Consider the following 26,718-nt stretch of genomic DNA (forward strand, 5'->3'; position numbering starts at 1 on the left):
ACCTCCGTGACTCTATATGGGGTTGCGGCCCACACTTTAAGAAGTGGGCTCTAGACCATGTCAAACTCCATCAGCTTCTCAGCTAAGGATCCACACCCTAGAGAAGCATTGAGAGCGACCAACTGCCCAGGGACAGAATTATTCCCCGTAAGCCTTTTCTGATCTGTTTCCCATCTGGGATCTTCTACAGCCCCTTCTATGTGAGTATCCTAAACCAAATACTATCAAAAGCCTGATTTTGAAACTTCTCTTTTTATTCCAAAATACTGCACTCAGATAAATCTCTCCCGTGTCTTCTTTCCTCTTTTTCTTTCCCTCTGCCTTTTTGGAGTTTCCTCTTCTAAATGTTAAAGTGTTAGGATTTGGAATAATCTTTACAAACCTAAAGACGTGCACAAGGGCAAATTTTTGTTTCATTTTTATTCAGCTTTTGATCTTTGTTTTGTAAAGCCGTAAAGGAAACTGCATTAACCTGCAGGCCTTTTTACGCCGGCCCAACAATGCCCCCCCCCCCCTTTCTGCTATAGAAAGACGCAGTTTTAGTTGGCTTCAATCTGTTTAAAGTGGAAATAAAAACATTTTTTTTATAGTTTTGTGCAATAGCATAAAGAAAAGCAACTAAAAAAAAGGATTTAAAAATGTTAAGTTTTGATGAGTTGCTTTGCAAGCATTGTTTAAAAGCAGTAGTAAGAATAGATGTGAGAGGTGGATTAAAACTACAGTGAACGGTAATGCTTTCTTCTCTTTTTAAATAGCATCTCTCAGCCACCCATCTATAAGAAAAATTGGAGGACATTACTCCTTCTGACATAGTACACAAACATGGTGGAAATTGTCTAGAACAGAAAAGTTCCCAATGATCCTTCCAGAAATCCCTTATAACTCCCTGCCCAGTGCAATGCAATCTTAAACAATGTTATCAGCTCCTACCAGTTATTTTCTGTGAATTACAGAATACCTTCCCCTGTGTTATGGAGATAAGAGAGTGGGAGCTGTTTGTAGTCCAAATCGGCAGAGTATAGCCTATAATGACAACGCTTTTCCTCCTGTTGATTTTAGCATCACTAGGGTAAAATTAAAGAAACAAAACTGGGAAAAAACCCTAATGCAGCCACCACACCTAAGGAGTGGTAAGCTGCCATTTATTACTTATTTGTTCTTGGATTTAGATAAGCTTTAAGTAAAGCAATTGTCAGGTTTCTTGTTCTAGTTGAAATATGCATTCTGATTTGTTTTTCTGGGCTGTTTCTCGAATTATGCTGCTGTTTCTTGGAATTGGGCCCTAGAATTACTTGTATTGAGTGCTTGCTTGAATTGTGACATGGTCATACTACAGTTGTCCTGCAATAGACTTCGTTTTAAAGGAGAACTATGGGGTTAGGGCTTTTCCCCATAGTTCTCCTAAGGGTAACGGGAGGACACAAACTAGGGTCCTCCCGTCACCCTAAGCTCAGTATACCGCGAGCTACAGCTCACGGTAAACTGAGACGTCGCAGCTGAAACGGATCCCGACAATTATGTCTGGATCCGCCCAGCTGCGTGAGTGACAGCTAGCTCTGCCTATCTAGAGTCAGAGCCAGTTGTACCCGCCCCCTCCCCTGTCCGTTCCGCCAGTCAGCCCTGGAGGATCGGAGCGGGGAGGGAGGAATCCAGTCCCTCCCCTGTCACGGCTCTCCGCTGTGACAGGATCGATAAGTGAGCGAACGCCGGTATGTGTTCACTCACTTCCCGATCTACTGAGCCGACCTGTGACAGTCTCATTGTCACAGGTCGGTTAGAACTATGAGGATGAGTGAAAAGCACTCCCCTCATAGTTCTCCAAGTATGGCTACCTCTGTATCTCATTAGGGCTGTCTGATGCTAGTAATGTTGCATTTTGTTGGCTGTTTATGTGGTAAAGCTAACCTAATTTGTTTTGGATTAACAAAAAGGAATGCAAGTAAAAAATGGAAATATGTGATATTTTAAAAACAAACATTTCGTAATCCTGTAAAACAAAAATTGCCATCTGGATCCCTTTTTAAAACTCGTTCTCCTGGAGTCTTGTTCCTATTGTAGGCACATTTATTTGTGACCTAGAAGGAAGAAGGCGGCTCTCGGTCACTTTTTAATAGAAATACCACCCATACTGTACATACTGTATAGACATTCCCTGGACACCAGTCACATGGTTGTCTGTAACTTAGTGTCTCACCCCCCTTCCATTCCCCCAAACGTGATTGTGTCTACCTCTCATTTACCAAGATACTCTATTCTACAGGAATTAATTAGCTGCCGAATAGAGTATCTTGGCAACAGAGAAGTAGACACCATCAGTTTTGCTACATATATGTCATTTACATATTGTTAGATCTCGGCCATGACGTATATGAAACCTTTCCTTTTCCAGTACAGGAAAAAGTTCACTCAACTTATTTGTGTGTCTGGGAAACTACCACAGAGTGCATGAAAATTACGCTTCTGACATTTGTCATAGAACAGGTGACCCCATTAGAAAGTTCTTCCTCCACTCTGGTATCAGTAGCAAACATCAAATTTTGTCTTAACCCTCAATTGCTACCAGTTGTAACAGTGGTCACCATGAAACTTGTAATCCTTCCATACTCTATCCAAAGATAGAGCTGGTGTTTTACATAACTAGATTCCTCTCTTTACTTGCCCCAAATCAAAAACAGTGGCAAATCCGCTTAGTGTGGCAGAGAAGAAGGGTAATAAAAACAATGTTTATATGTCCATTTTCCTGCTATAAGTGTGGATAACCTGACTAAGGTATCTTCCAGAAGCATTGCTAGTGAAGTAGTTAGCTCTGTGTTCTACCAGAAAATCATTTATACCTTTTTGATGTTCTCATTTCTGAGACTATTTATGCACATATCTTGAGAGGGTATTATTTTTGTCTAACTCCTTATCACAAAATTGTTATTTTTAGGAATGTTCTCTTGATGATAAACTATATACGTATTGTCTGCAAATTATTAAAGGATGAGGAATCTTCATTAATGAGAACTGTGAAATGTTACAGAGGCTGTACAAATGTATTAAAAATAACATAGGCTTTTTGCAAAGGCTTCACAAAGAAGATTATGCTGTAGCCTGTCGTTATTTGTGTGCCAAAAACATAGGGTTGGACTGTGGTTAAACTGATCAGATTTGTGAGATTCAGTTCACTAACCTCTTACTGCCTTGTGCCAGTTTAAAATGTCTTTGAAAAACCTTACTCGTTCAAAGTGAGAAACTCAGTCAGAAGATTGGATGAGTTAAACAGAATCATAATCTATATAAATATGAGAGAATCTGCCAATTCCTACATTTCAGTTGCTGATATTTGTGAGTTTTTCACTTCTCTGCTGGGATAGCCAACAGTTACACACATAATTAGGAGAATGCTTAAGTCATAGTGTGTTCAATAATTTCTGACTACCCTGGTTTTATAAATTGGTCACTGAAGTGGTTTAATATTGAACCCCAAGGGCTGATGGGACTATACCAGGGGTTTATAAAATGGCCACTGGGTCGAAAATGGGGTCAATAAATACTAGGGGATCTGTAAGTAGTCGATAAACGATGGAAGGATCCATTGGGGTCAGTTAATTTTTTGAGCTCCATATCACTCCCTTGCCTGAAGGTAAGGTGGCCACAGGCAAGACAGTGTTACCCAGGGTTGGATGATCAGCTCCCAGCAGGTGTGGCCTTGTACTTTTGATTTGCTTTGTGTGTCTGTGACCTTCCAACCTCCTCCTTCAGGAAAGGATATACTGTATGTGCATGCTCACTTCCCATACTTGGAGTACTCCCCCATCTCACTCTGTTAGAAAACCTGCAAGTACACCCACGTCAAACTCTGTTAAAGCGCCAGAGAGTACACCCCTTTGTGATTGGAATGGTGCTTAATGGAACTTATTGTTGTGCATTCACTAAACATTTTGCGCTATAATAACCATTATGGCAGCTTCTTATAACGAGCAAGTGTAAACAGGCACAAGAATTTTTAAAATGTGTTCAATACCGGTGGAACAATAATTATACTCCTATTCTGTGAAGAGGCTTTCAGTAATGCTGCCATGAAACCTTTAGATATAACCTTCAGTTTTCATATAATAAATGTTTGGGGGTCAATGAACAATCTACAACTTCATGAAAGGTTTCAGTGAGCAGAAGAGTTTAGGAACCCCTAATGTTAATCATATTCAAGTTACTTTGACTTGCTTCTAAGGTGCTTGTGATTAACCTGTACATTTCTTAAGGCTGTTACTGATTTGCTTCCAGCTGCTTCAAGCTGCTTTTGGATTGCTTCAGAGATGCAGTTCAGAAGCAGGCAGTAACACTACTGAGAGAACTTGCAACATGTCTAGGCAGTTTGTGTTAGATGTTTGTCAATTTTTTTCTTACTGATTTATTCTTTCAGTGCTTTGTCCTTGTAAGCTTTTTGAAGAGTAACAGTTAAAGGATAACTATGGGGTGAGTGTTTTTCCTCACAGTTCTCTTTAGGGTCACGGGAAGACATATACTAACCTCCTCCCCTGACCCAAAGCTCAGTATATTGCGGGCTATTGCCCACGATATACTGAGAGCGCCGCAGCCGGGACGGATCCCGACAATACTGTCGAGACCCACCCAGCTGCGTGAGTGACAGCTGGCTCTGCCTATCCAGAGGCAGAGCCAGCTGTGCCCGCCCCCTCCCCCATTCATTCCTCCACTCAGCGCTGAAGGATCGGAGGGGGAATCCCTGTGGGGAGCGGTGACTTATAGTCACCGCTCACTGCAGGGAGGCATTCGGAAAGCAAGCGTATCGTTGCATGTTTCTGCTCACTTTCCGATCAATAAAACCGACCTGTGACAGTTTCTTCGTCACAGATCGGCTCTAACTATGAGGATGAGTGGAAATCTCTCGCCTCATAGTTCTCCTTTTAATATCACAAAACTGTTAAGAACCATTCTTTTCTTTAAGGCAGAATAACCTATAATTATATATTTATTTCGGACAGTAATATCTTGGAAATCACTCACCTCACAGTTCTCCTTTAAACTAAAACTGCTCAGGCATATGAATGTCCTAACTTTAAAATCCTAAGTGTCAGCCAAAGCCCCTACCAAAGAAAAAGTAATACCGTTGTTTCATCTGTTGTTGGGTGGACTGAGTCCCAATGCCCAATTGATATTCTCTTTACACCTCAGTTTTCAATGTTTGTTTAACAATGATTGGGCAAGCAATTAGTGACTTGTGAAGACCTGAAACTTGCCAGGTAGCTAACATGTTGAGAAGGAAGTTAGCAGTGGCAGCCTATGTGTTTGTCTCCACAAAGGTTTCTTTTAAGCATCAATATACGCGTTTACAGCCTACATACAATAGTGAATGAATGATGACTTAATTATTGATGCTGAGTTTACTATGTCCTGAAAAGATCAGCATGACCCTAAGACTGCACAGTGTTCCCAACTATATATGGTTTTATCACTGACAGCCTAGATCTAAAAAGTAATGAGGAAAACGAGCAAATAAATCAACTAAATACGTGCCTCCATTTTATGGTGGTGTTCAGTCAATCTGTTTTTCTCTTAGGGTCTTTGCTTGGCAAGAATAGAAAGATGAAGATCACTTACTCTGTAATTAATTGTGAATGGTTCTACCCAAATGTATTGTTCAATCAATGGGATTGACAAGCCTAATTAAGTCATTATAGAGTAAAACTGAGAAAAATGCACTCGCGTACATGCTTTTTAAAAATAATTATTTATGTTCTTTTATGTTCAATATTGAAACAATGCCTGTGATTGTCATGTGAGTTTTCTTTTTATCAGTTCTACAGAAATCTCTAAACCAAGTAAATAGCAATGCTCTAAAGCGAAGCCTATGTATTGCTGATATAAGTAATATATTTCTAAAGATTCTGTATACAAGCAAATCACAAGGATTGTGTTCTATGTTGCTGATGAGATCAGAGTTCATCTGAATTGATCTACATCAATGTCTGTTATCATATAGTTCTTAAAGCTGTATGTAACTGCAAGACCTGCACTTACCTTATGCTAAACTAGAAAATACAGGGTGGGCCATGGAAAAGTAGCCCGCCTCCGGTGATAGTATGACAAGATGAATGAGCAAGTGGATTGTTTTATTCACTTACACACAAGTTACAACAGATGCTGAAAGTGGTCCCCGTTCACGTCTATGCACCTTTGGGCACGTCGGAGCATGTTGGCTGATACTGCTTGCAGCTCTTCAACAATGATGCTGCTGATAGTGTTCGTAATGTTTTTGTTGAGTTCATCCAGGGTATGTGGATTGTTGGCATACACTTTCTGCCCTTAATTTCCCCACAGATAAAAATTGCATGTGGACAAGTCCAGGATGCGTGGGGGCCATAACCCCTTGCTCACAGTTCGCTCTTCCATAAACTGTTCATGAACCCTTGCCAGTGAGTCGCGTGAGGTATGGTATGTTGCCCTATCTTGGAAAAAGCAGTAAATTTTTTCTTCTCATGTTGGTCGTAAAAAAAGCCCGCCTCCAATACCGGTGCCATGGTCTTTGGAGGAGGCCGTAGCCCCTTGCTCCCTGTCTGGCGACGTGGTGTCGCTCCGTGTGCAGTCTTCCGGCTTTATTTTGCCTTCCTATTTAGTCCTTCTGTGCACATCCCATCATATCCTGGACATATTTGAACAATTTTACCACCAACTAACACCAGAAGAAAAAATGTACTGCTTTTTCCAACAGGATAGGGCAACATGCCATACCTCACGCAACTCACTGGCACGGGTTCATGAACTGTTAATGGAGGAGTGAACTGTGAGCAAGACTTAGAAGACAGGAATCACCATCACTCGGTAAGTAATGTTCAAATGGTAACGTCCATTTATTCGGACAAATCGTCACACATATCGCAGTAACCAACGTTTCGGGGCCACGCAGGGTCCCTTCATCAGGGCCATGATGTGACAAATAAGTGCACAATGAAACACCACATATATACCCCTCAAAGAGTATCAAAGGAGGTTAAAGCACCGTCCCATGACGTCATCACAGCATCAAAGCCCGCCAAGGAAGTGAAATACCATGAAGGATATGTAAACAATAAACATGATATAAACGTGTAAAAAGGAACATTATAATCCATAACGTACCAGATATACAGATGGATCATGGTGGTACCTGGGCCGCAGGATGAGAGGAAGCCGGCAAACGGACTGAAATACGAGGCGCTATGTCCGCGTCATCTTTCTCCATGGGAACCCTGGAGCATCGTGAGTGAGGATAGAGTCCCCGTCCAGGGATCACCATGTGAGCAAGGGGTTATGGCCACCATGTTCCCCGGACTTGTCCACATGCGATTTTTAGCTGTGGGTAAATTTAAAGCAGAAAGTGTATGCCAACAATCCACATACCCTGGATTAACTCAAGGAAAACATCATAAACACTATCAGCAGCATCACTGTTGAAGAGCTGCAAGCAGTATCAGCCAACATGCTCCGACCTGCACAAAGGTGCATAGACGTGAACGAGGACCACTTTCAGCATCTGTTGTAACTTGTGGGTAAGTGAATAAAAACAATCCACTTGCTCGTTCATCTTGTCATACTATCGCCGGAGGCGGACTACTTTTCCGTGGCCCACCCTGTATAACCCTGAGTTTGAATGCTAGAACATAATTTGCAAATTGCGGTCTTTTAAGTTGTAGAAATCCATCACTTGTTCCACAAATTGATCCACACTACCTATGATTACATAGGTTGGTGGTGACTTGCGAATTAGACCAGTGGGGGTATTATTAAAGGAGAACTATGAGGTGAGTGCTTTTCACTCACCTCATAGTTCTAGCCGACCTGTGACAATGAGACTGTCACAGGTCGGCTCAGTAGATCGGGAGGTGAGCGAACACATACCGGGTTCGCTCACCTCTCGATCCTTTCCCGGCTCTCTGCCGTGACAGGGGGAGGGGCTGGATTCCCCTCTCCCCGCTCCGATCTGCCAGCGCTGACTGGCAGAACGGACGGGGGAGGGTACAGCTGGCTCTGCCTCTAGATAGGCAGAGCCAGCTGTCACTCACGCAGCTGGGCGGATCCCGTCATCTAAGTCGGGATCCGCTCCGGCTGCGGCGTCTTGGTATACCGAGAACAGCAGCTCACGGTATACTGCGGCGTCTCAGTATACCGCGAGCTACAGCTCGCGGTATACTGAGCCTAGGGTGACGGGAGGACGCTAGTTTGTGTCCTCCCGTTACCCTAAGGAGAACTATGGGGAAAAGCCTTAACCCCATAGTTCTCCTTTAAGGCAAATGTCAATGCTTTAGGTAGAGTAACCCATTACGGCTAATCAGCAATATTTTTTTGTTGTACTGTCTGCTATCTGTGATATCTTGTATTACAGTCATGTGTTGCTGCAGTTTTCGCAATATCATTACTGTTTGCCAATCAACAAATTGCTGTTCATCAACTCCTTGTAAGCTTGAACAGCATCTGATATTGATCCCCAGGGGGTATTTTGTGTTGTGGAGGGATGAACCACACTGTGGACGTAAATAATTTGAGGGTTGATTTTAAACAGAATCCTTCAATTTGCTGTAATAGTGAAAAATAATAGAGAACCACCCACCAATGAGCTTTTTTTTTTCTCTCTCCCTGGGCTTCCAATTTGGCCTTTTGACTTTTTTTTTTAAACGGAATTGTACCATTAGTGTTTGGTAGGCTTTTATGTCCTTCGTTAGTTCAGTGCTGATAACACACACTTATAGAGCAGTAGGAGAACACAGAACAGCCAACACGTACAACACAGCCAAATCCCCCTTCTTCAGGGATCAGGCACTGTGAATGGTGTGACCTTTAGCATGGCATAATCACCAGAGATTATTCATAACAGTTTGCAAAAGACTTGGAATCTTATCAGTATGAAAACACATTTTCAACAGCATTATGTCTTCTTTGTAACAATTCAACTTTGTATTTAGCTGCTGGCCTTGAATTCAACCTTAGTTGTGCTACATTTAGCTGCAACGACTTCAAGCACATCTTCAACGACTTCAATATTCATCTTTCATATGTCTGTGGGGGAATTATTGACCTACTCTTACTTTCAGAATGTTGTAATAAGAAAAATTAGGAGATCTAATCAGTTTGCCTCTGCTCCTTTGCTGCTCATTTAGCAGTTTGAGGACTGGTTGGTGTCAGTAGAGTATGCCTTAAAGGAGAATTATGGGGAAAGTTAAATACACTGAAGCTGTCACACATTGGCTCTATTGATAGGGAACCGAGCGATCACATACCGCTGATTGCTCAGTTCCCGATCATCTCCCTACAAAGTGCAGTGACTGTTAGTCACTGCTCGCAACAGAGATTCCCCTCTCCGTTGCCCCAGTGCTGACTGGAGGAACAGACAAGGAGGTGGCCGGCACAGCTGGCTCTAGAGAGGCAGAGCCAACTGTCAATCAAGCAACTGGATGGATCCCGACAATATTGTCAGGAACTGTCCCAGCCACAGCGCGGCTCTGCGCTGTTGGGGTGTATCGGCAATAGCCCGCTATATGCCGAGTTTTGGCTCACAGAAGGATATTAGTATGTGTCCTCTTGTGACCCTAAAGAGATGTATGGCCAAAAAAGGTTGGGCCATAGTTCCCTTTTAATTGTAACTGAGAAAGTGGTGTCATCTGCCTAGCTGTGCTGTGCGACACGGCTGTGTAAGTCTCAGCACCTAATGAACAAAAATAAATTTCCTTTGACAGGTAAAACCACTCTCTTACAAGTATTTCACCATGCCTCCCAAAATTCTTGTGGCTCAATCGGGTTCATTCTGGAAAACCGGAGGCAAGCATTTGTCATTTTCGGTCAGTGTTTTCTACCTTACTGCCCTGAAATGGCGCATGGTTTTGCCAAGTTTCTTTCCGATTATGGGGTAAAGCACACTAATCTTAGCCGAGACAAGGGTATGCTGCAGTTCTTTAAATCAGTTTTCATAGGATCTCTAATATCATGCTGTTCCCTAGGGTAAAGTTTTCAGGCTGACAACATATGTGAACATACGCTCCTGTTACAAGTGTTATCCATTTGGATAGTACTGCTGTCACTGTGCATAATTTTTTTTCTGATCTCTTCAGAAGCTTCCTTTTGATCATGGAAAAATGTGTTTGATGGATTTTTATGCTAACAACTTGACTGATCTGTAGGTTTGGGGGGGAAAATGATATACTGGTGCAGGAATGATTATAATGAAGCCTGTTTGTGCCCAATCAGCTGTTTTTCACATTTTCTTTTTCTTCTTTCACCATTGTGTTATTATAAGGGCCCATTCACACCAGGCCGTTGCGGTATTGTGAGCATTCGATGTTGTGATCACTTGAACTGGCTTCCTTAACGTGCACACACCTTAAACACAACACAGCGGGCCTGATGCCTGTCCTCTTTGCGTCCCCCCAACTCATAAGCCGGGTATACACGCTTATATTTTCTTTGTTCAGCCCACAGGTCGCATGAAGAAAATATTAACAGATTCCTCCATCAACACTTACGTGTGTTGATGGACGAGTCCCCCGCTGTTTGCATTCTATCCTGACAGCAGCCCCGAATGGAGCTATCAGCTGATTTTGCTGCTAGCTCTATTTGTCCAAGAATTGTCCACCGGCTTCTTCGATCAGCTGATCGAGGGATGCCAGGCGTAATGGTGCCTCTGTGCTAATTTCGGCCGTGTCATCAGGAACCAGAAATTTCTCACCATGTATACCCTGCTTCATATTTACCCGTCCTCTCTCCACTTTTCAGCCTGCCTGGTGCCTCTTGTTTGACTTCTTCGCTGCTAGGACCTTCTCCTATGTGTGGTTGTCATAATCTCCATTCAGTCTTATTAGAAGCCCAACATGCACTGCAAACAGGGTAATCATGGAAACCATTTATAATCCTTTAAACATGAAAATAAGTTTAATGAAAAACAATTCTAGTTGCAGATGACTTTACACAGCTACAGGAATTTCAGACTGACTTATCTGGCATAAATCAAAGAGCAGTTCTATACATTTACCATTAACAACCCTGCTTATCGTGTGAGCTAGAACAACTAACTAACAAGACAAACAACTAGGACAGGCTTTTTGACCTTCCTGATCAAAGTTCTTCCTTTTAGAGCTACTGGCTGTCAGATATCTATCATAAGTGTGAGAATGATGCTTAAAGGAGAACTATGGGGTTAAGGCTTTTCCCTATAGTTCTCTTTAGGGTAACGGGAGGACACAAAAACTAGCGTCCTCCCGTCACGCTAGACTGAGTATACCGCGAGCTACAGCTCGTATACTGAGTATACGAGCGGTATACTGAGATGCCGCAGCTGAAGCGGAACACGACAATTGTGCCGGGATCCGCCCAGCTGCGTGACTGACAGCTGGCTCTATCGCAAAGGCCACTTGCACTGTTTAGTTTAATCTCTAGCCATTGTATCGCTGACATATAAATTGGAGTATGACTTTGCTCTGTTGCTGCTTTTTATAGCAGGCACAGTTGTTGCTGTGTGTGCTTTACTTCTGTTATGAAAAGGCTCTGTGAGAGTGTGCCTGCTTTCTGTGTGAGAGTGATGCCTGTACCCTGGAACCAATGGATCCTGTGTGCTGTGAACAGCCATCATTTTCAGCACTGTAAAGGGAATACTTCTTGTCACTGCTCAGAAAAGATTGATTGCCTTCCAAATCGCTGTGTATTTACCAAAAGGATTTCTTTGCAGCAGATGTTCTGTAAAGCAGTCGACACAAGCCCAATCGCTATTGAGCAAATTCCACCCAGTAGCTGTTAACATGTTTTGTTGCTTTACCAAGTGAAGGTTTTTTTTTTTGCTGTTATCAAATCGTCTTGCTTGGCAGACAAATACGCTTCTTCCTCCTTCGGCCTGGCTCTGGCACTGACATGCTATCTTCTTGTTACAGGATACGCAAGGCCTTGGGATGTTAGATTTCTAATTCATTGCCGGCTCTGAGACAGGCATTTGACATGGAGACGATCGTCTCAGAGGTGGAACCTGAGAAAACTTTGGTAAGTCACTTTAAAGTTTGAATTACCAGGGGTTGCTGATATTTAAACATATACAGGGGGTTGTGTAATCCACACAGAAGGGGGTATTTATCCAATACACAGCTAGATAAAAGTATCAATTTAGTTTTATATTGAATTTCAAATATTTAATAATAACACCATTACTAATATTCATACACCAAAGTAATTCTTACTTACTAGATTTGATGCATTAGATATTAGGTAGTGGAAACCTTTTTATTGCTTTTGAAATGTTTACAAAGTCACAAAGTTAGGTATTGCACAGTGTTGTATGGCTAACTTTCACATTCACACAGGGCGATCAGGTATACCGTTCAGATGCTGTCACTGTACCTGTTCGAGTAAATGACTGGGTGACAGCAACCGCATCTGTAAGCAGTAGTCCTCTTGTAATTGTTTATGATACGATTACTTGTTGTTTGGAGTAGATGACTGTCTGTGAATGTATCACACAGTCATTTACTTGACGGATACATTGGCCGCATCTGAACAGGGGCACCTGGCATTCCTGCCGAAGAAAATCCATGGGTTCCTGCTGCAGGAATGACTGATTACACTGTGTGAACGAGGACCGATTGCACTGTGTGAACGAGGACTAATAGCTTTCAAGGTTTGGAAGCTAGAGGTAGAGTGAGCAGTCATTTTACACAAGAGGCTGTAGTGGTGAATACCCTTGTCACCATTCTGACTATTCAGTGTGTGTCAGTCACAAGACTTGTCAGTAATGCAAAATATTTTTACAGGTAGAACAGACCACATAAATGCATATCAAGTATTTGTTACTAGAGTTCAATTGTAAATAAATATATTTTTCAAATTCCCTTTTTACAGGGCCATATTCTGAGACCAGGGAAGCTCAGAGTATGGCCTTGTACAAGTCTAGGAGGGCTCACAACAAGGTTTCTGCCAGAAAGGTTGAAAACATCAAGGCATGCTGCAGCTGTACTGCTGAGGAGTGGGGGTTTTAGTGTACATTCGTTCAGGGAGGCACATGATGATGGATTTCCATTAGTTTTATTAAAGAAACTAATAGATGGATTTTGTTTTATAGTTTTTAAACTGATATTTTTTTTAACGTTGTATATACAATCTTTGTATACATTTAGTAGGTGGCAAATGATTCCCAGAGCACTGGGACTTACCTAAAGCGATAACCCAGCAGTAGCAACTTGCTTCTTAGCTGACTTTTATTAAAATTCAAAGTGAGCAGTGTTACCAAAGCGGTAAGGGATGTGTTTAACAGGATGAGTCATAGAGTTTTGTGTGTAAATTACAGCCTGAGCTATGAAGCGCAATAAACTACAGACAGCTAGACAGTCTGATAGATATGTGAAAAGAAGACTAAGGTTATATTTGCAAAGTAGTCTGTGACGGTCACCAAACGTATTCACTGCAGGAGTGTCTTCATGGTGCATGTGCTTAGAATTACAGTGATTTCATGACCTGCAATTAAAGTTTGGTAAATATCACATTCACTGCTTTTATACATCTTCCCATAAAGCTCTAACTGCTGGTCAAAAATATTAGTATGCAATATTTCATTTTTACTGGAAGTAAACAATTTTATATCCTTTATCCCTAGCCAGAATAAGTAAAGAAAATATGTACAAATCTGACTAATAAATATCTTAACGTATGCCCATGTTTAGTTGGTTTTGGATGTTTTTGGACGCAAGCCATTTGTTTGGTCTGCAAGCAACCTACCTGTTCCCCAGTCATGACCTGCTAGCAGCACAATGCCTGAGGCGATTGATCTCGTCATTTAAAGTTTATCCAGCTCTAGGTTAGGTCTTTTGGAGTTCATGACTGCACAACTGGGTCAGTAAATTGGCAAGAGCAACTGACTGGCAGGCTACAGTGCTGGTGTCATTTGCTAGTGATCTGGACTATCAGATTATAAATATATAATGCTGGGATGTATTACGGATAGACTGCTTGTTATCAACTGATGCAAATGGGTATAAATAGCCTGGGACAGAACAGCCATCTTGTGTGTAAACAGTGTTCTGTACTTAGAAGGGCTTTGAAGACGTTTGAGGTGAGTTGCTAATGTTATCTGAAAACCTAGAAAAGTTCCTTAGCTTGCTAAAAAAAAAAAGTCAGTCAAATACTAATATATATATATATATATTCAAGAAAAACATGTTGAATATAAACGATAAATAGACATGTGTAGCTAAGGAAAGGGAGGTACACGGGTAAAGGATACAAAAATGACTAACATTTCACATCCCCAAAAGTCACAGGAAATGCCATATGATGTCTCGTTCAGATTTCTGGTCTGACCACATGTTTGTGTTTCTGAAAATGTCTGAAGTTTACCTAGAATGATTCATAGATGGCATTTCCTGTGACTTTTGGGGATGTGAAATGTTAGTCATTTTTGTATCCTTTACCCGTGTACCTCCCTTTCCTTAGCTACACATGTCTATTTATCGTTTATATTCAACATGTTTTTCTTGAAAAGGCAATTAACTCAAAATACAGTACATTTTATCTTGCATAAGGACCATTGGTGTGTGTGTGTGTCTAACCGAAATGGAGCTATTTGGCATTTCAAAACTATTTATTATATGCTTGTTTGAAAAGTAATGTTCCCTGCTTTCAACCATTTTTTAGACAAAATGAGGTGCTGGCTGACGTGGCAATGTGCCATTATTGTACAATGCCGTTACTACCTTGTGTTGGGAGAAATTCAACCAGTAGTAAATGATGCTGCACTTTAAATGTAACAGACTCTATAATTAACTGTATATTTACCAGAAACGAATTAGAGCAGTTTGTCTTGAAGGTTTCTGGATATGCCCATTTTATATTGAATAAAAAGAAGCTGCTTATACATTTGGAGTGCCACTTCATTTACTACTGGTTGAATTTCTCCCAGAGGAGAGCCAGGTTGGCACCTGCTAGGTGGAGTCAAATGGGCCAGCCTGGGGCAGCAATGTTTTTTGAATTTGAACCTTATGTTGGGGTTTAGAAATTGCTTATTTGAATAGGTCTGTGCTGCAATATTGTTTGTGATAAAGGTTTGCTGGTTCTCTAGACTCAGGCTAGACTCACTGATGTGGTGCATTAACGCATGCACATTAAAGTGAATTGTATTAAGGCATGCTCCCATATGAGTGTGCTACCTAACAAGCTAAAATGCAGCAAAAAGTGCATTGCATTTTTTTTAGTAATGCAGCACACCACATGGTAGTGTTACCCTGTGTTGCAGTGCACTGCAATGCAGATGCATTGGTAAGGTGCGTTGAGTAATTGCAAAGTGTAAAACTCATTTACCATACATGCTGTAACTTGAGTCACAAGAGTTTGCAGGAACAAAACTCATACGTTTTAGCTTTACACACATTTGTCTTGACCCCAAAATCTGAGGCTTTACAGATGCGGACATTTTTTGTGGCTAGAGCTGCCAGATGGGAATATTTTGAAGCCAGGGTTAAACTTCTCTGAGCTTCTGTACAACAGAAGTGTCCATGTGGACCAGGCGCCTAACTTTCCAAAGGTTTTTCCAGTATATGGACTCTTTTACTATGCCTGTTACTTCGTTTCTTCATTCTCCATTTAGAGAAAGGTGTGCACCATAGTGAGGGGCCCACAGACATGTTACAGTGTTTACTACATGTATGTACATTTGCTCTTGACTATGGGTAGGGGTTTAAGAAATTGGGGCATCTCCTCCTTTTAAAGCCTATTTGATTGTGTGTGGTTTTTTTTTTTTTGCGCCACAAGAAAGTTGTGGATTACCTCTTATAATTCTCACTGTCATGATGTTTTAAAAAAAAAAAAAAATTATAAAATTTTAAAATTTTGAATAAGAATTAACTTGACACGTGAGGTTGAGTGATAATTGGAATCCCACTAAGTTAAACCAGCATTTGATTCCCCGGGTCCTATGTGTTCCAACTAGATGACATTTTCATTCTGATATTGGGGGTCAGTTGAGTCCAGTAGTGTTATTTTCTCTGGTCTTTTCCCGTTGTCCCAGTTTCCAGTGCAAAAAGCCCTCTCCTTTCACCTACTGTTGCAAATAAAGGAAGAGGTGATTGCAGCCAGGCATGGAAGGTTTGAGTTTCTTCTTGCTGACACCTCCTTTTATATTGATGTTAGTGCATAGGACCCATTTCTTCTGTACAAAAAGAGCAATGAAAAGTATGTACCATTGTATTTAATGGTAGTTTCTGTCTGTGTTTCTGCAGGTTGTGGTTCAGTAAAATGCAACCTTTTTCCCTCTGGTTTTCAGAAAATACATACACAATATTTTTTATGGTCCAGCATGCATTAGGAGATAAAACGCATGCACTCTGTAAGCAAAACATACTACGTTAACAGCCGAAATTGGCTCCAATTGCAAAATTGCACTATTCAGTGCTTGCCTCCATTCATAGCCTGGTGTGCAAGGGAAATCAGAGTAGATATGCTTATCTTACTTGAAAGGTAAACTTCTTCCTGTATTGTACGCAATAATTTCTTTACAGGACACTCCTCCTTCATGCCAGATGACACAGTAAAAGCACACAGAGTGCAAAGATAAATCTAAACTTCCTATCAAACATATTACTCAATATCCAGAAAGGATATACATGCACTTTGTATGCAACAGAAACCTTTGCAAAGCCAGATATTAGTGTAGCACTCACCCCTAAAGGAGTCGCTGGATGAATTGGGGCCCTCTTAGCCTGTCTAAGGTACACAGTTCTATGGGTGCCTCAAAGCTTTTACCAACCCGGAAGAGGAGACCGATTACTTGACTTCCACACTGCTGATCTTTTACGTGCAGTACATTTATTTGAGAACTTTGGGAGGGGGAGGGTTAGGGCACACCCATGGACTGGCAAACTCCAAAGTAGGCAAAAGTTGTTAGTCTTCACAGATAAAGAACCTTGAAGCCTTCCCGGCAGTCAGTGAATTCAGTTCCTGACTGTAAAATACTGATGTTACAGCTACCGATTCCTTATGGAGAAATCACCATACTTCAGTCAAGGACCAAGCGTCAACCTCCTTATTCATGCTGAATTTCCTCAATTGTATCTCCATCCGCAGGCTTCACATACTAGGCCTTGAACCTAGGCCTCAGTCCAAGAACATGGTAACCCTCCTCAGGCACCAGCCATAGAAGAATTAGACTATCCACAGCATCCCCCAGGCAGCAACCCGTGGCAAAGACTGACTTGCCAATGTCACTCCTGAATAGTTATACCCTCTACCAGCATGCACCACTGGCAATAAACCTCTTAGTCGTTGGCTGAGGAGGTAGAAACAGTCCTAACTCTGATTTAGTGCACCCTCCCACACTATTGCTAGGGACACTTTCTAGCAGCAGACAGAAGCAAGCAATCACCAGAGCTTGGGAGAGACACCAGAAAGCTGAACTATCAATTTGAGGCACACAAAGATTACCTCTTGTATGTAGGTAATATTTGCTTATCCCATAATTTCAGCTTAAAAACAGTCAGTATGTTTGCGTTTTTAAACCCTCATGAAGCCCAGATTATTTTTTCTGTTAAGCAGTTTGTGTGAAGCCTTTGGATATATTACTCACAAAAGAAATTATTTAATGTAAAAGTACTGAAGGTCTTTTCATACCAAATGTCCTCTGAGAAATGATAAAAGCAATCTATCACTTGTATTTATCCTCATATACAGAGTTGTTTTATGTTGTAATGAATGAAGAGTTAAGTGTGTGAAAAGTGGGCATATATTGCCAAGCACCTTACTCTCGGTGATGCTGAAAAGGTATTTCACTGCCCAGAAATGGCAATGGCAGCCTCCACCTGGAAGGTATTTAGTGTAATGACAGATGCCTGCTAAACACTCGTCTTCTAATCAAAGGAGGAAACGCAGAGGAAAGTGGAACCTGAGAAGTGATCACAGTGAAAAGGGATTCCCAGAGTGCACACCAGCACTGAGTGAATACTGGATGGCGGTGTTGCTTTTCTTCTTTCTCACCTAAGAGGAAATTTGATATGTAAACAATTATTACAGTAATCTATGTCTGCAAACAGCTGGTTTGATATATTTCAAAACTACATGCTTAAAGCAAACCTGTTAAAAATGTTGGCGTTTCATACTGAGCATGGAAAGAAAAAAAAAAATCATATTTATTGGTTACATTAACCCTTGCACACATGTGACAATGCACATTTTAGGCCTAAAAAATTGCTTAAAGCCCCTTCAAAATGTATGTTTTGTCTGAAAAGCAGAGACCCTGGAGAATAAAATGGCGGCAGTTGAACTTTTTTAGTGCAACAGTTTATCAAACCCAAAATATGCGTTCAAAAAACTACCTGAAATTGTCCATGAACATTTTACCCCTTTACAGGTCATAAGTTTAGAGATAACTGTGAATAATGGTCCTAGAAAAATTTCTCTCACTCTAGCATGTGCAGCAGTACCCAGCAGTATATTCATACGTATAGGCACCTGACACTCACTTTGCACGTTTGTGTACGTAGGTGGTTTCACGGCCTGTTCCCACCTTCTTTTGCCTTTTAAAGGCTCTTAAAGCTAAATTTGTGACCTGTGAAAGCCTTTAAAGTGTCACCTAAGAACAATTTTGGGTACCATATTTTTTCACTATTACACAAGGTGCACACAATTTTAAGGCTTGACATGTTTGGTATCTATATACTCAACACAACCATATCTTTATTTTATGCATTTTTAAAAATTGATCTAGTTTAGAATGGCAGCCAATCTGGTCATGCAGCAGCCTTGCATGCTGGAAGAAGAGGTACCTCATTTAAAGCTAACGGAAAGCAGTAGTAGCACTCCATTGCTACGTGCCCTAGTAAAATAGCTCAAAACTTTGAGATTAATAAAATCCAGCAAATCTGCTCCGAGAAATGCACAGATATATTAAATATTTGTGTAGATTTCAGGCTACTCTGAGCAGTTTGAAAGTGAATGTAGAGGGTCAAACTGAGGGACAGACTAAACTTATTTAGATTGACATACAGTGCTTCTAAGTCGTTACCCCTTTGGGCTTGCTCACACTATGTTTGGACCAGAATGTTTTTTTGTCCGCACCTGAAATGCATCCCAATGTATTCCTATGGTATTTCTGGACTCTATTTACACCAGTGCGGTTTGTTCTGGTGCCAGGGAAAAAAATGCTGCATGCGCTATTTTTTTTCTGGTCTGGAACGCACCAAAGAAACATACAAAGGCATGCAAACGCACTGGACTACACCCGAATGCCCATTTTAAGCAGAAGCCCCACACCCGAGCAGGTCAAAAATGCACCACCGGGTTTGCAGAAACGCATCCAGATCTGGTCCAGACATGGTGTGAACAAGCCCTTAGTTAGGACAGACAGTGTCAGACGTCCCAGGGAGCTAGTACTGAGATGAGGAACCCACTGGCAGTAAGCAGCTGACAGTCCAGAAACGCTGTACAAGTTTAGGCATAATCCAAGAGGGGTAGTCAATGTCCAATCCGGGTCGAGGCAGGCAGCGAAGGTTTAAAGGCGGAAGACAGTCCAAGGGTCAGTAATCGGGAAGGATACAAAGGGGCAACAGGCAATAGGAGGACCAGCAGGGAGGCTAGGTGTTCACCATAAGGTGGAATAACTCAGCAATCAGCCAGAGCTCAGGCCAGGTTTTTATAGCCAGGGGAGGTAGGACCACCCCCGGTCACCGAGGCAGCCGGGAGGCTTCCCTCCCCGGGAACAAATGGCGAGGAAGATGGAAGGTGTGTACTGGGAACCTCCCCCAGCAAAGCTCACACCTGATAGCCAGATGACGCAGGAACGCTATGTGGACTGCGCATGCACACACGTCGCGTGACTCGCGCATGCGCACTCGCACCTCTGGCACCATGTGTTCTACTTAGCTGAAGGGGAACCCGTGCCCTGCGCCGTGCCCGTGGTCCCCGAGTAGAGGTAACACCCCCTGCTTCCTGACAGACAGTGCTCCAATCTAGTTTACAACTAATAATGAGATCTGCCAATACAATAGAGGGCTAATTAACGTGAACATAACTTGCCACTTCCCACCTTTTTTAAGGTATACAATGTAAATGGGGCACATGTAACAAACATAACATCGGTCTTAGCCAATTTGCTGTAAAAAAACAAACACACTATGTTTTCAAAGAAATTTCTTTGGTCAATGTACACTTCTAGGCTTTGTAAGTTTTAGTTTCGTATTACTTTAAAATTTCCACAGCAGTCCACTACTATTATTTAATATAGAGTAATTGGTATTTACTAGGGATGTCCGGTACCACTTTTTCAATACAAAGTACTTTTCCTCAGGTATTTGCAGATACCAGTTACCGATACTTTTCCCTAAATGGACATGTGACATTTTTTCTTAAACCATACAGACAAATGATTTTATGTAAAGAGCATTTTGCCAATGGCCACCAATATAAGAAACATTCTTCTCACTGACCACCAATATGAGGGAGGCATTCTTCCCAGTGACAACCAATATAGGGGTGGCATTCTTCTCACTGACCACCACTGTAAGGGTTGCATACTGACCACTAATGTAAGGAGCATTCTTTCCACTGACCCTGATTTAATTTTGGCTGGGGTTCCTTGAGACATGAAAATAATTTCAAGAGCTCCTCTGTGGTAAAACATTTGTGAAAGGCTGCTGTACAGTAAATGCAACAAATTCTAGGACCTGAGTGAGGGTGTTGCTACATATAAGGCTCTGGCAGGAGATTTTCACTAATACAGTACTAAAAACCCTAGTCCAATATGTAATTAACCCCTTCATGACTGAGGCCCTTTTTTCCATTTTTGCACCCATGTTATATTCCACATTTTAGGCCTGAAAATGACGTAAAACCCCCCAACATTATATATTTTCTGAATGCCAAGACCCTATAGAATAAAATGGTGGTAGTTGAAAATTTTTATGTTGCGCAATATTAGCGCAACTCCTTATTAAACCATATTTAATAAAGTATGTAGTAGAGTAAAATATAGTACTTTTTCAGTAAAATGGAAAAAAAAAACTGAATGCATGTATAGAACTTTCCATACTTTATGATTTACCTAGTTGCATGGTTGACGCTTTAATGTCTTTTGTTTTTTTCTGTGGTTTGCAGATGTAATTTTCTATTTCTGATTCTGCTTTTTAAAAGTATTGTCTCTGCAGGACTTTTATTGCTCACTTTGCTTTCAAGCTATGCGAGTAGGGTGGCCTATGGGAATGTAGATTTAGTTTCCCTACTCTGAGCCTCCTTATCATGAAAGAAATGTGCCATAAAACCTATTTACTTAAATAGCCACTTATCTTAGGATATAAAGGTAACAACATGATTATTGTTATAGCCTTTTGAAAGATTAGATATCGTAATCTGTAAATGCTCCTGAGAGTTTTAAAATGTAGGTATTACCTGACTGGTGTTAAATGAAAGCATTTTGCAATAAATAGCTCATGCGCTTTATGTGCTTGAGCTGACCTTGTGTTCTGAAGTTTTTGGTTATGTGTTTTGTACGTTTGTATAAACTAGGAAGCATCTTAATGAGGCATACATTCCTAAAACAAGTATTTTTTCTCTATTTCGGACCATATTTTTTATAACGCTTCATACTGTTGAGCCTATTTCTGTGTACGCAGGATAACCAGAAGGTGGAAACAGATGGACTTTTTCTTTAGACCAAACTTCGGGTATACAGTTGCCTTGTATCGTGTGAGCATGATTGTCCCCACTCCCCCTGCTGGTATGCACTTACATTGTGCAGGGTCCGAGCATACTTATGTCACCTGTAGCCATACTACATGAGTGGGTACAAATGGATCTAATCGGTTGCAGTGTTCAAGTACATGCTTGGATATGGTTAGCAATCACGCATATGTGTACTGTGTCGGGGTCCAACTGAACCGTGCCCTAAACCACCTCTTTCAAATGGGTCAGAGCATGGTACACTGAACCCTGTTCAAGCACAGTGCAGAGAGATCGTTCTAGTCAAACAAACTGGACTTTGGAGGTTCAACATGGTAAGGTACAGTACATGAACCCTAGTGTAGGTATATCCTTCCTTGTGTTGAGCTCTAATATACAAACTTAACATGAAATACAGAGGTGAACATGGATCAATATATTGCAGCTTGATTTGTACCTTTCTCCCTCAGCTGCTCAAGAGCCGTTCTGCAACGGAATAAATCCTGCCTCTTATTTGTTGGTCTTCTTTAAGCGAAAGTCTGTCCCATCTTGAGGAAATCTATCCATATGCACGTGCTGGGGTTGCAAATACACAAAAATAAATAATAATTGAGCAGATTTGCATTTGTTGGGATATGTCAGAGATAATTTTCTTGCCCAGGACTCTTACAGTTCCTAAGTATACAAGGTCACATTATGACAAAACTTCTGTTTTGCTGGTGACTGGGTATTTACGTAATTTCTAATGCTCAGCCTGAGTTGTTACAGGCCAGTGTGACTCAGTGTCTTCCATCAAAGTTTGTCTGTATTTTGTACACACACCTAATCACAAGAAATGATACTTCGCTCTGATCCACCTCAAGTGAAGCATACAATGAGCATTACAGGTCAAGGTTTTAATTGAAGTGACAGTATTTAGACGTCATGTTGCCAAAGGCACATTTGCATGATGATGGCCTTTTGTACATTGTTTTTTGGATAGTCTCCGAAGCCATTTTAATGGCCTACGATAATGGACTTTGGGCTTGTGTTAATGGACTTGGTTTTAAAGAATTTCTGAGATCATTCAGAATTCATTGATAATTTCATCTTGCTCCTCCTAAGGGTCCCCACACACCTTACGATTATCGTACGATAATCGTGGGAAGTCCCGCGATCGTACGATGATCGTAAGGTGTGTGGAAGCCGTGCGACCTCTACTACTGTAAGGTCGCACGACTTTAAACTTACGGACATGTTTGAAAACCCGCCGAGCATCGTACGATGTTCGGCGGGTTTGTGGCATGTCCGTACGATAACAGCCGCACGGGCCGGTGTGCGCAAGCGCACACTGCCCGTTCGGCATTGCGGTCATCGGAAGCCCGCCCCTCAGGGGGCGTGGCTTGCGATCATCGCAAGTACGATCTGCCTATGCAACATAGGCAGATCGTACGTTTTTTTAAGTACCTTACAACCATCGCAAGACAAAAGTCTTGCGATGGTTGTAAGGTGTGTGCCCAGCCTAACCTGAATTTGACCTGCCACAAGCAGATTTTGCATTTCCAAAGAAATGCAAAACACGTTCGACATAAATAAAAGTCTGTCGACACAGGCACTGATAATGTCAATGCATAGCTAGATGTCTAGGGATTTTTTCAAAGCGTATATCAAGGCATCAAAAATCAAAAACATATGCAGTACATCTCTGGAATACATGCACTTTCCCTTTTATAGACCCTGCAAGTACAGAAAAATACCGGTTGATCTTTCAGAAATTCACTAATCTTTAAAGTCTTGTTGTGGGCTGACCAAACACAGCACTTTTTGGACTCTCGTGTTTTGTCTTTTGCTAAACTACTTGGCCACTCTCTCTCAGATCTCTACAACATAGTCAATGTATTCTGTAGTCCATGATGAGAACTGGGAGGGCTAACAAGCTTCATTGAGATTCAATAATTTGCAAAGGGCACAGGACACCTCTGAATTTTTTACAAGATCAAAAGATTTATTGCACTTCTCAAATGCTTCCAATGGTATATTTAACAGATCAAAATGGAACAACCTGAGATAAATTTATTTTTGGGGTTTACACTTTAACATTTTCATGATTGGCACATTATAAGCCTTTGTAACCAAACTCAATTTGATGAGTTTTTTCTTTTCTCCTTGGTGCCTCCAGAGTTCTTGCACAATGTTCTAGCCCCTTCCTCTATTTGCCTCCTTATTAAGGGCCGGTTCACACCACAAACCATGCGATCCAGAGCAGTCAGCCTCTGGAACGCACTATATCACAACCTGGCTGCCTCCCTGCGTTTAGGGGCGGGAGGGGGCGTGGCAGTGCATTGACGTCAATTACACTAAAGCCACGCCCCCCACCTGCAGTGCGATTGCCCGCACCAGAACATGTGGCACAATACTGCCTGCGTTAAAAATAAAGTTGTGCTCACCAGGCCTTTCGAATTGGCTTTTTCTTAGACCTATGTCTGGAATATCTCTCCCCCTCTGTGGTCTAAGGAGCCTTGTGTCATCACGCTTTATACACTGTGCATAGGCTATGTATAGACACGAGGACGCCGAGGAGTAGTCCATCTGTGCAGTGGAGGAGGAGACATGCTTCAGTGATCACAGAAGCAGGGATATGGCTCAGATGGTCTGGTGAGTATAACTTTTTTTTTTTTAGCACCTAGACAAAAATGAGCACCTAACCCTTGCAGTGCGGGGCTAGCCCCACTGCAACGGTAATACAATTAATTGGAGTTCTTCTTTAAGGACACCCTTCTGGTGACTAAAACTGAATGGCATAACTCATGGTGAGACCGAACCAGTGTTACTAGTCTACTGGCTTTGCTTGCATAGCATGTGATTGCCGAGTCTGTGGTCTGGAAGGACTCCCAGATGTTCATTTGCAGAACTTAAACATATTCTTGCAATTTCACACACAATTGTTTGAAAGTGCTAAAAGTAGGAGGCAAAAGGGGAAATCCAGCAACTACTAGTGCTGGCCAATTTTACCATATTAAATACTTATTTCCTGTACTCCTTTTAGTTCCATGTAGTGGCCATAATGAAATATTATATGAAAACATTTGAAAATGTATTGCACTTATAAAGAAAAAAAAGAAAAATGTTAATTTTGACATGTATTTGCACAGAGCGAACATAAGAAATATATAGGGTTTGGGGAGAGATGTATTTGACCCATAGGGTACCCATAGAGAGGCGGCCCATGACTGGTAATTTGAATTCTTACTATTAGGACATGAAAGTCAATTACATCTCTCCGCAAACCCTATATATTTTTTCTTGGTTTTCTCACTGTGTATTCTAGGGGGAGAGGTGTAGATAGGGTACCCATAGAGAGGCGGCCCACGACTGGTAATTTGAACAGAGCGAACATAAATCGATTCTCTCAGGGCAAACGGCCCTGATTGTCTCCATAGGTTAATGTATATCTAAACTCGAGCAGAAATCTAATTTATTGCATCTTACTAGTTCTTGATGTGGTAACTGCATTCGTTTTCTTTTTTAAAGCATTGCTTTTCTTTTCTTTTTTTACTTGGTGATTCTATCAGTAACACACTTTCTGCCCTAGGGTGACTACTTCTTTTTTTCATTAACAAACGGGTATGACAAAACCCTTTCTTGGTATGTTTAACTGGCCAAAAGGAAGCAAGTAAGGGATAGCCATCGTTGGGGTTTACATATACTTTCCCGTTTAAGTCAAGTAATACATGGCCTCAATAATACCTACTCACACGTGTCTGCATTCTCTCTTGGGAACTAGCGTTTGACATTAGATTATAGTTCAGCTTGTTTACACCCGAAGGCATGCTTGTGACCATCTAGGTCTTCAACAGGGCAAGGTATCTGTGCTTCTGCTGTAGCAAAATAGACACAACCAAAGTCAGGGCTGCTGGGTAACTATTGAGGGGGGGGTTCTGGAAATTCTGCTGTTTAATCCTATTGACTTACAAAGCTTTAATTGCAGCATGTTACGCAAGTTTGCTCACCTTTGTCATCACAATGATGGGTTAACCTTGACAGTCAGTGTAACCTGATGACAAAGATGTATCTGCTGTGTGCGATTTTTTTTCACAACAGCTGTCAACCAAGAATCATTAAATTTTCCATTTCCAAATGGCTTCCTGTGGAGAGCTTCCTTTTGCCATGCTGGTTTTTTTTTTTTTTTCTTTCTGTCCTAAGGCGGAAATAGTGCTTTACGCAAATCAAATCAAACCATGTGAGAGCAGAAGAAAATGTTGAGATTTGTTGGCTTTGCATTATATTAACATTTAACCATTAGAATGCCATGAATTGGTGTGTGCTGTTTGTGCATTAATAAGTGATCTGGATTCCTGCCTGAAGTTATCCCCAAATTACATGACTTAAGGTGCCCATACACCTTACGATTATCGGACAAAACTTTTCATCCGATGATCGAACTGTCGTACGATTTTCGTACGACGGCCCCATCCTGCCCCGATTTATTGAACGGTTCAATCGCCGTTAGTTAAAAAAAAACACCTGGACGATTTGCGGTTAATTGACCGCAATTATTCTCGTTTGCGCATGCGCAGTGTTAATCGTACGACTTTTGATGGATGGAAACGCCACCAACTATGCGAACATCGTATGATCGACCAAAGTTTTCAAACATGCTTGACCGTCAAAAGTCGTATGATTGTACAGTACTATCGGTCGGGCACTCTATTCACACGTTACGATTGTCGTACGAAAAGTCGATCGCATACGATTATCGTATGATCGTAAGGTGTATGGGCACCTTTTAATCTCATGCAGGTGAGCAGCTTAGATAGACCCTTCTCTGCAACTTGAATTAATAAAGGATCGCAGTTTTCCACTGTGTGTGCTAACTAAGTAAAGCTGATTGGCTATACATGTATATATCTCTTTGGAATGTGATAGAGAAGACTTTACACAGTGGTCTGACTCTCCCATCATCTCTACAAGATCTTTGTGAAGAATTAATGCAACTCTGCATGGAAATAAATGTGACATTGCATAAGCTTACTGAAACGATGCCACAGCAAATGCGAGCTGTTATATATATTTAGTGTGTGTGATTATATATATATA

At 41.4% G+C, this 26,718-nt stretch overlaps 1 protein-coding gene across 4 annotated transcripts in view; it reads left to right on the plus strand.

Annotated features, from left to right (window-relative positions):
* OSBPL8 (oxysterol binding protein like 8) overlaps nt 1-26,718 on the plus strand; it is a 230,757-nt gene that overhangs the window by 48,830 nt on the left and 155,209 nt on the right. For 3 of the 4 annotated variants that reach the window (XR_001942119.1, XM_018572747.1, XM_018572757.1), the window contains exon 3: nt 11,892-11,997. Coding sequence is in view for 2 of the 4 variants with exons in the window: in XM_018572747.1 (XP_018428249.1) it covers nt 11,956-11,997 (42 nt within the window). In the remaining 2 variants the exon portion in view is untranslated. Of the gene's footprint in view, nt 1-11,891; nt 11,998-26,718 lie in introns of those variants that run through there. The other variant, XM_018572790.1, reaches the window with a different exon arrangement.

Source organism: Nanorana parkeri, unplaced genomic scaffold, assembly GCF_000935625.1.
Source record: "Nanorana parkeri isolate BGI_ZX_2015 unplaced genomic scaffold, ASM93562v1 scaffold45, whole genome shotgun sequence".
NCBI classification, from domain to species: domain Eukaryota; kingdom Metazoa; phylum Chordata; class Amphibia; order Anura; family Dicroglossidae; genus Nanorana; species Nanorana parkeri.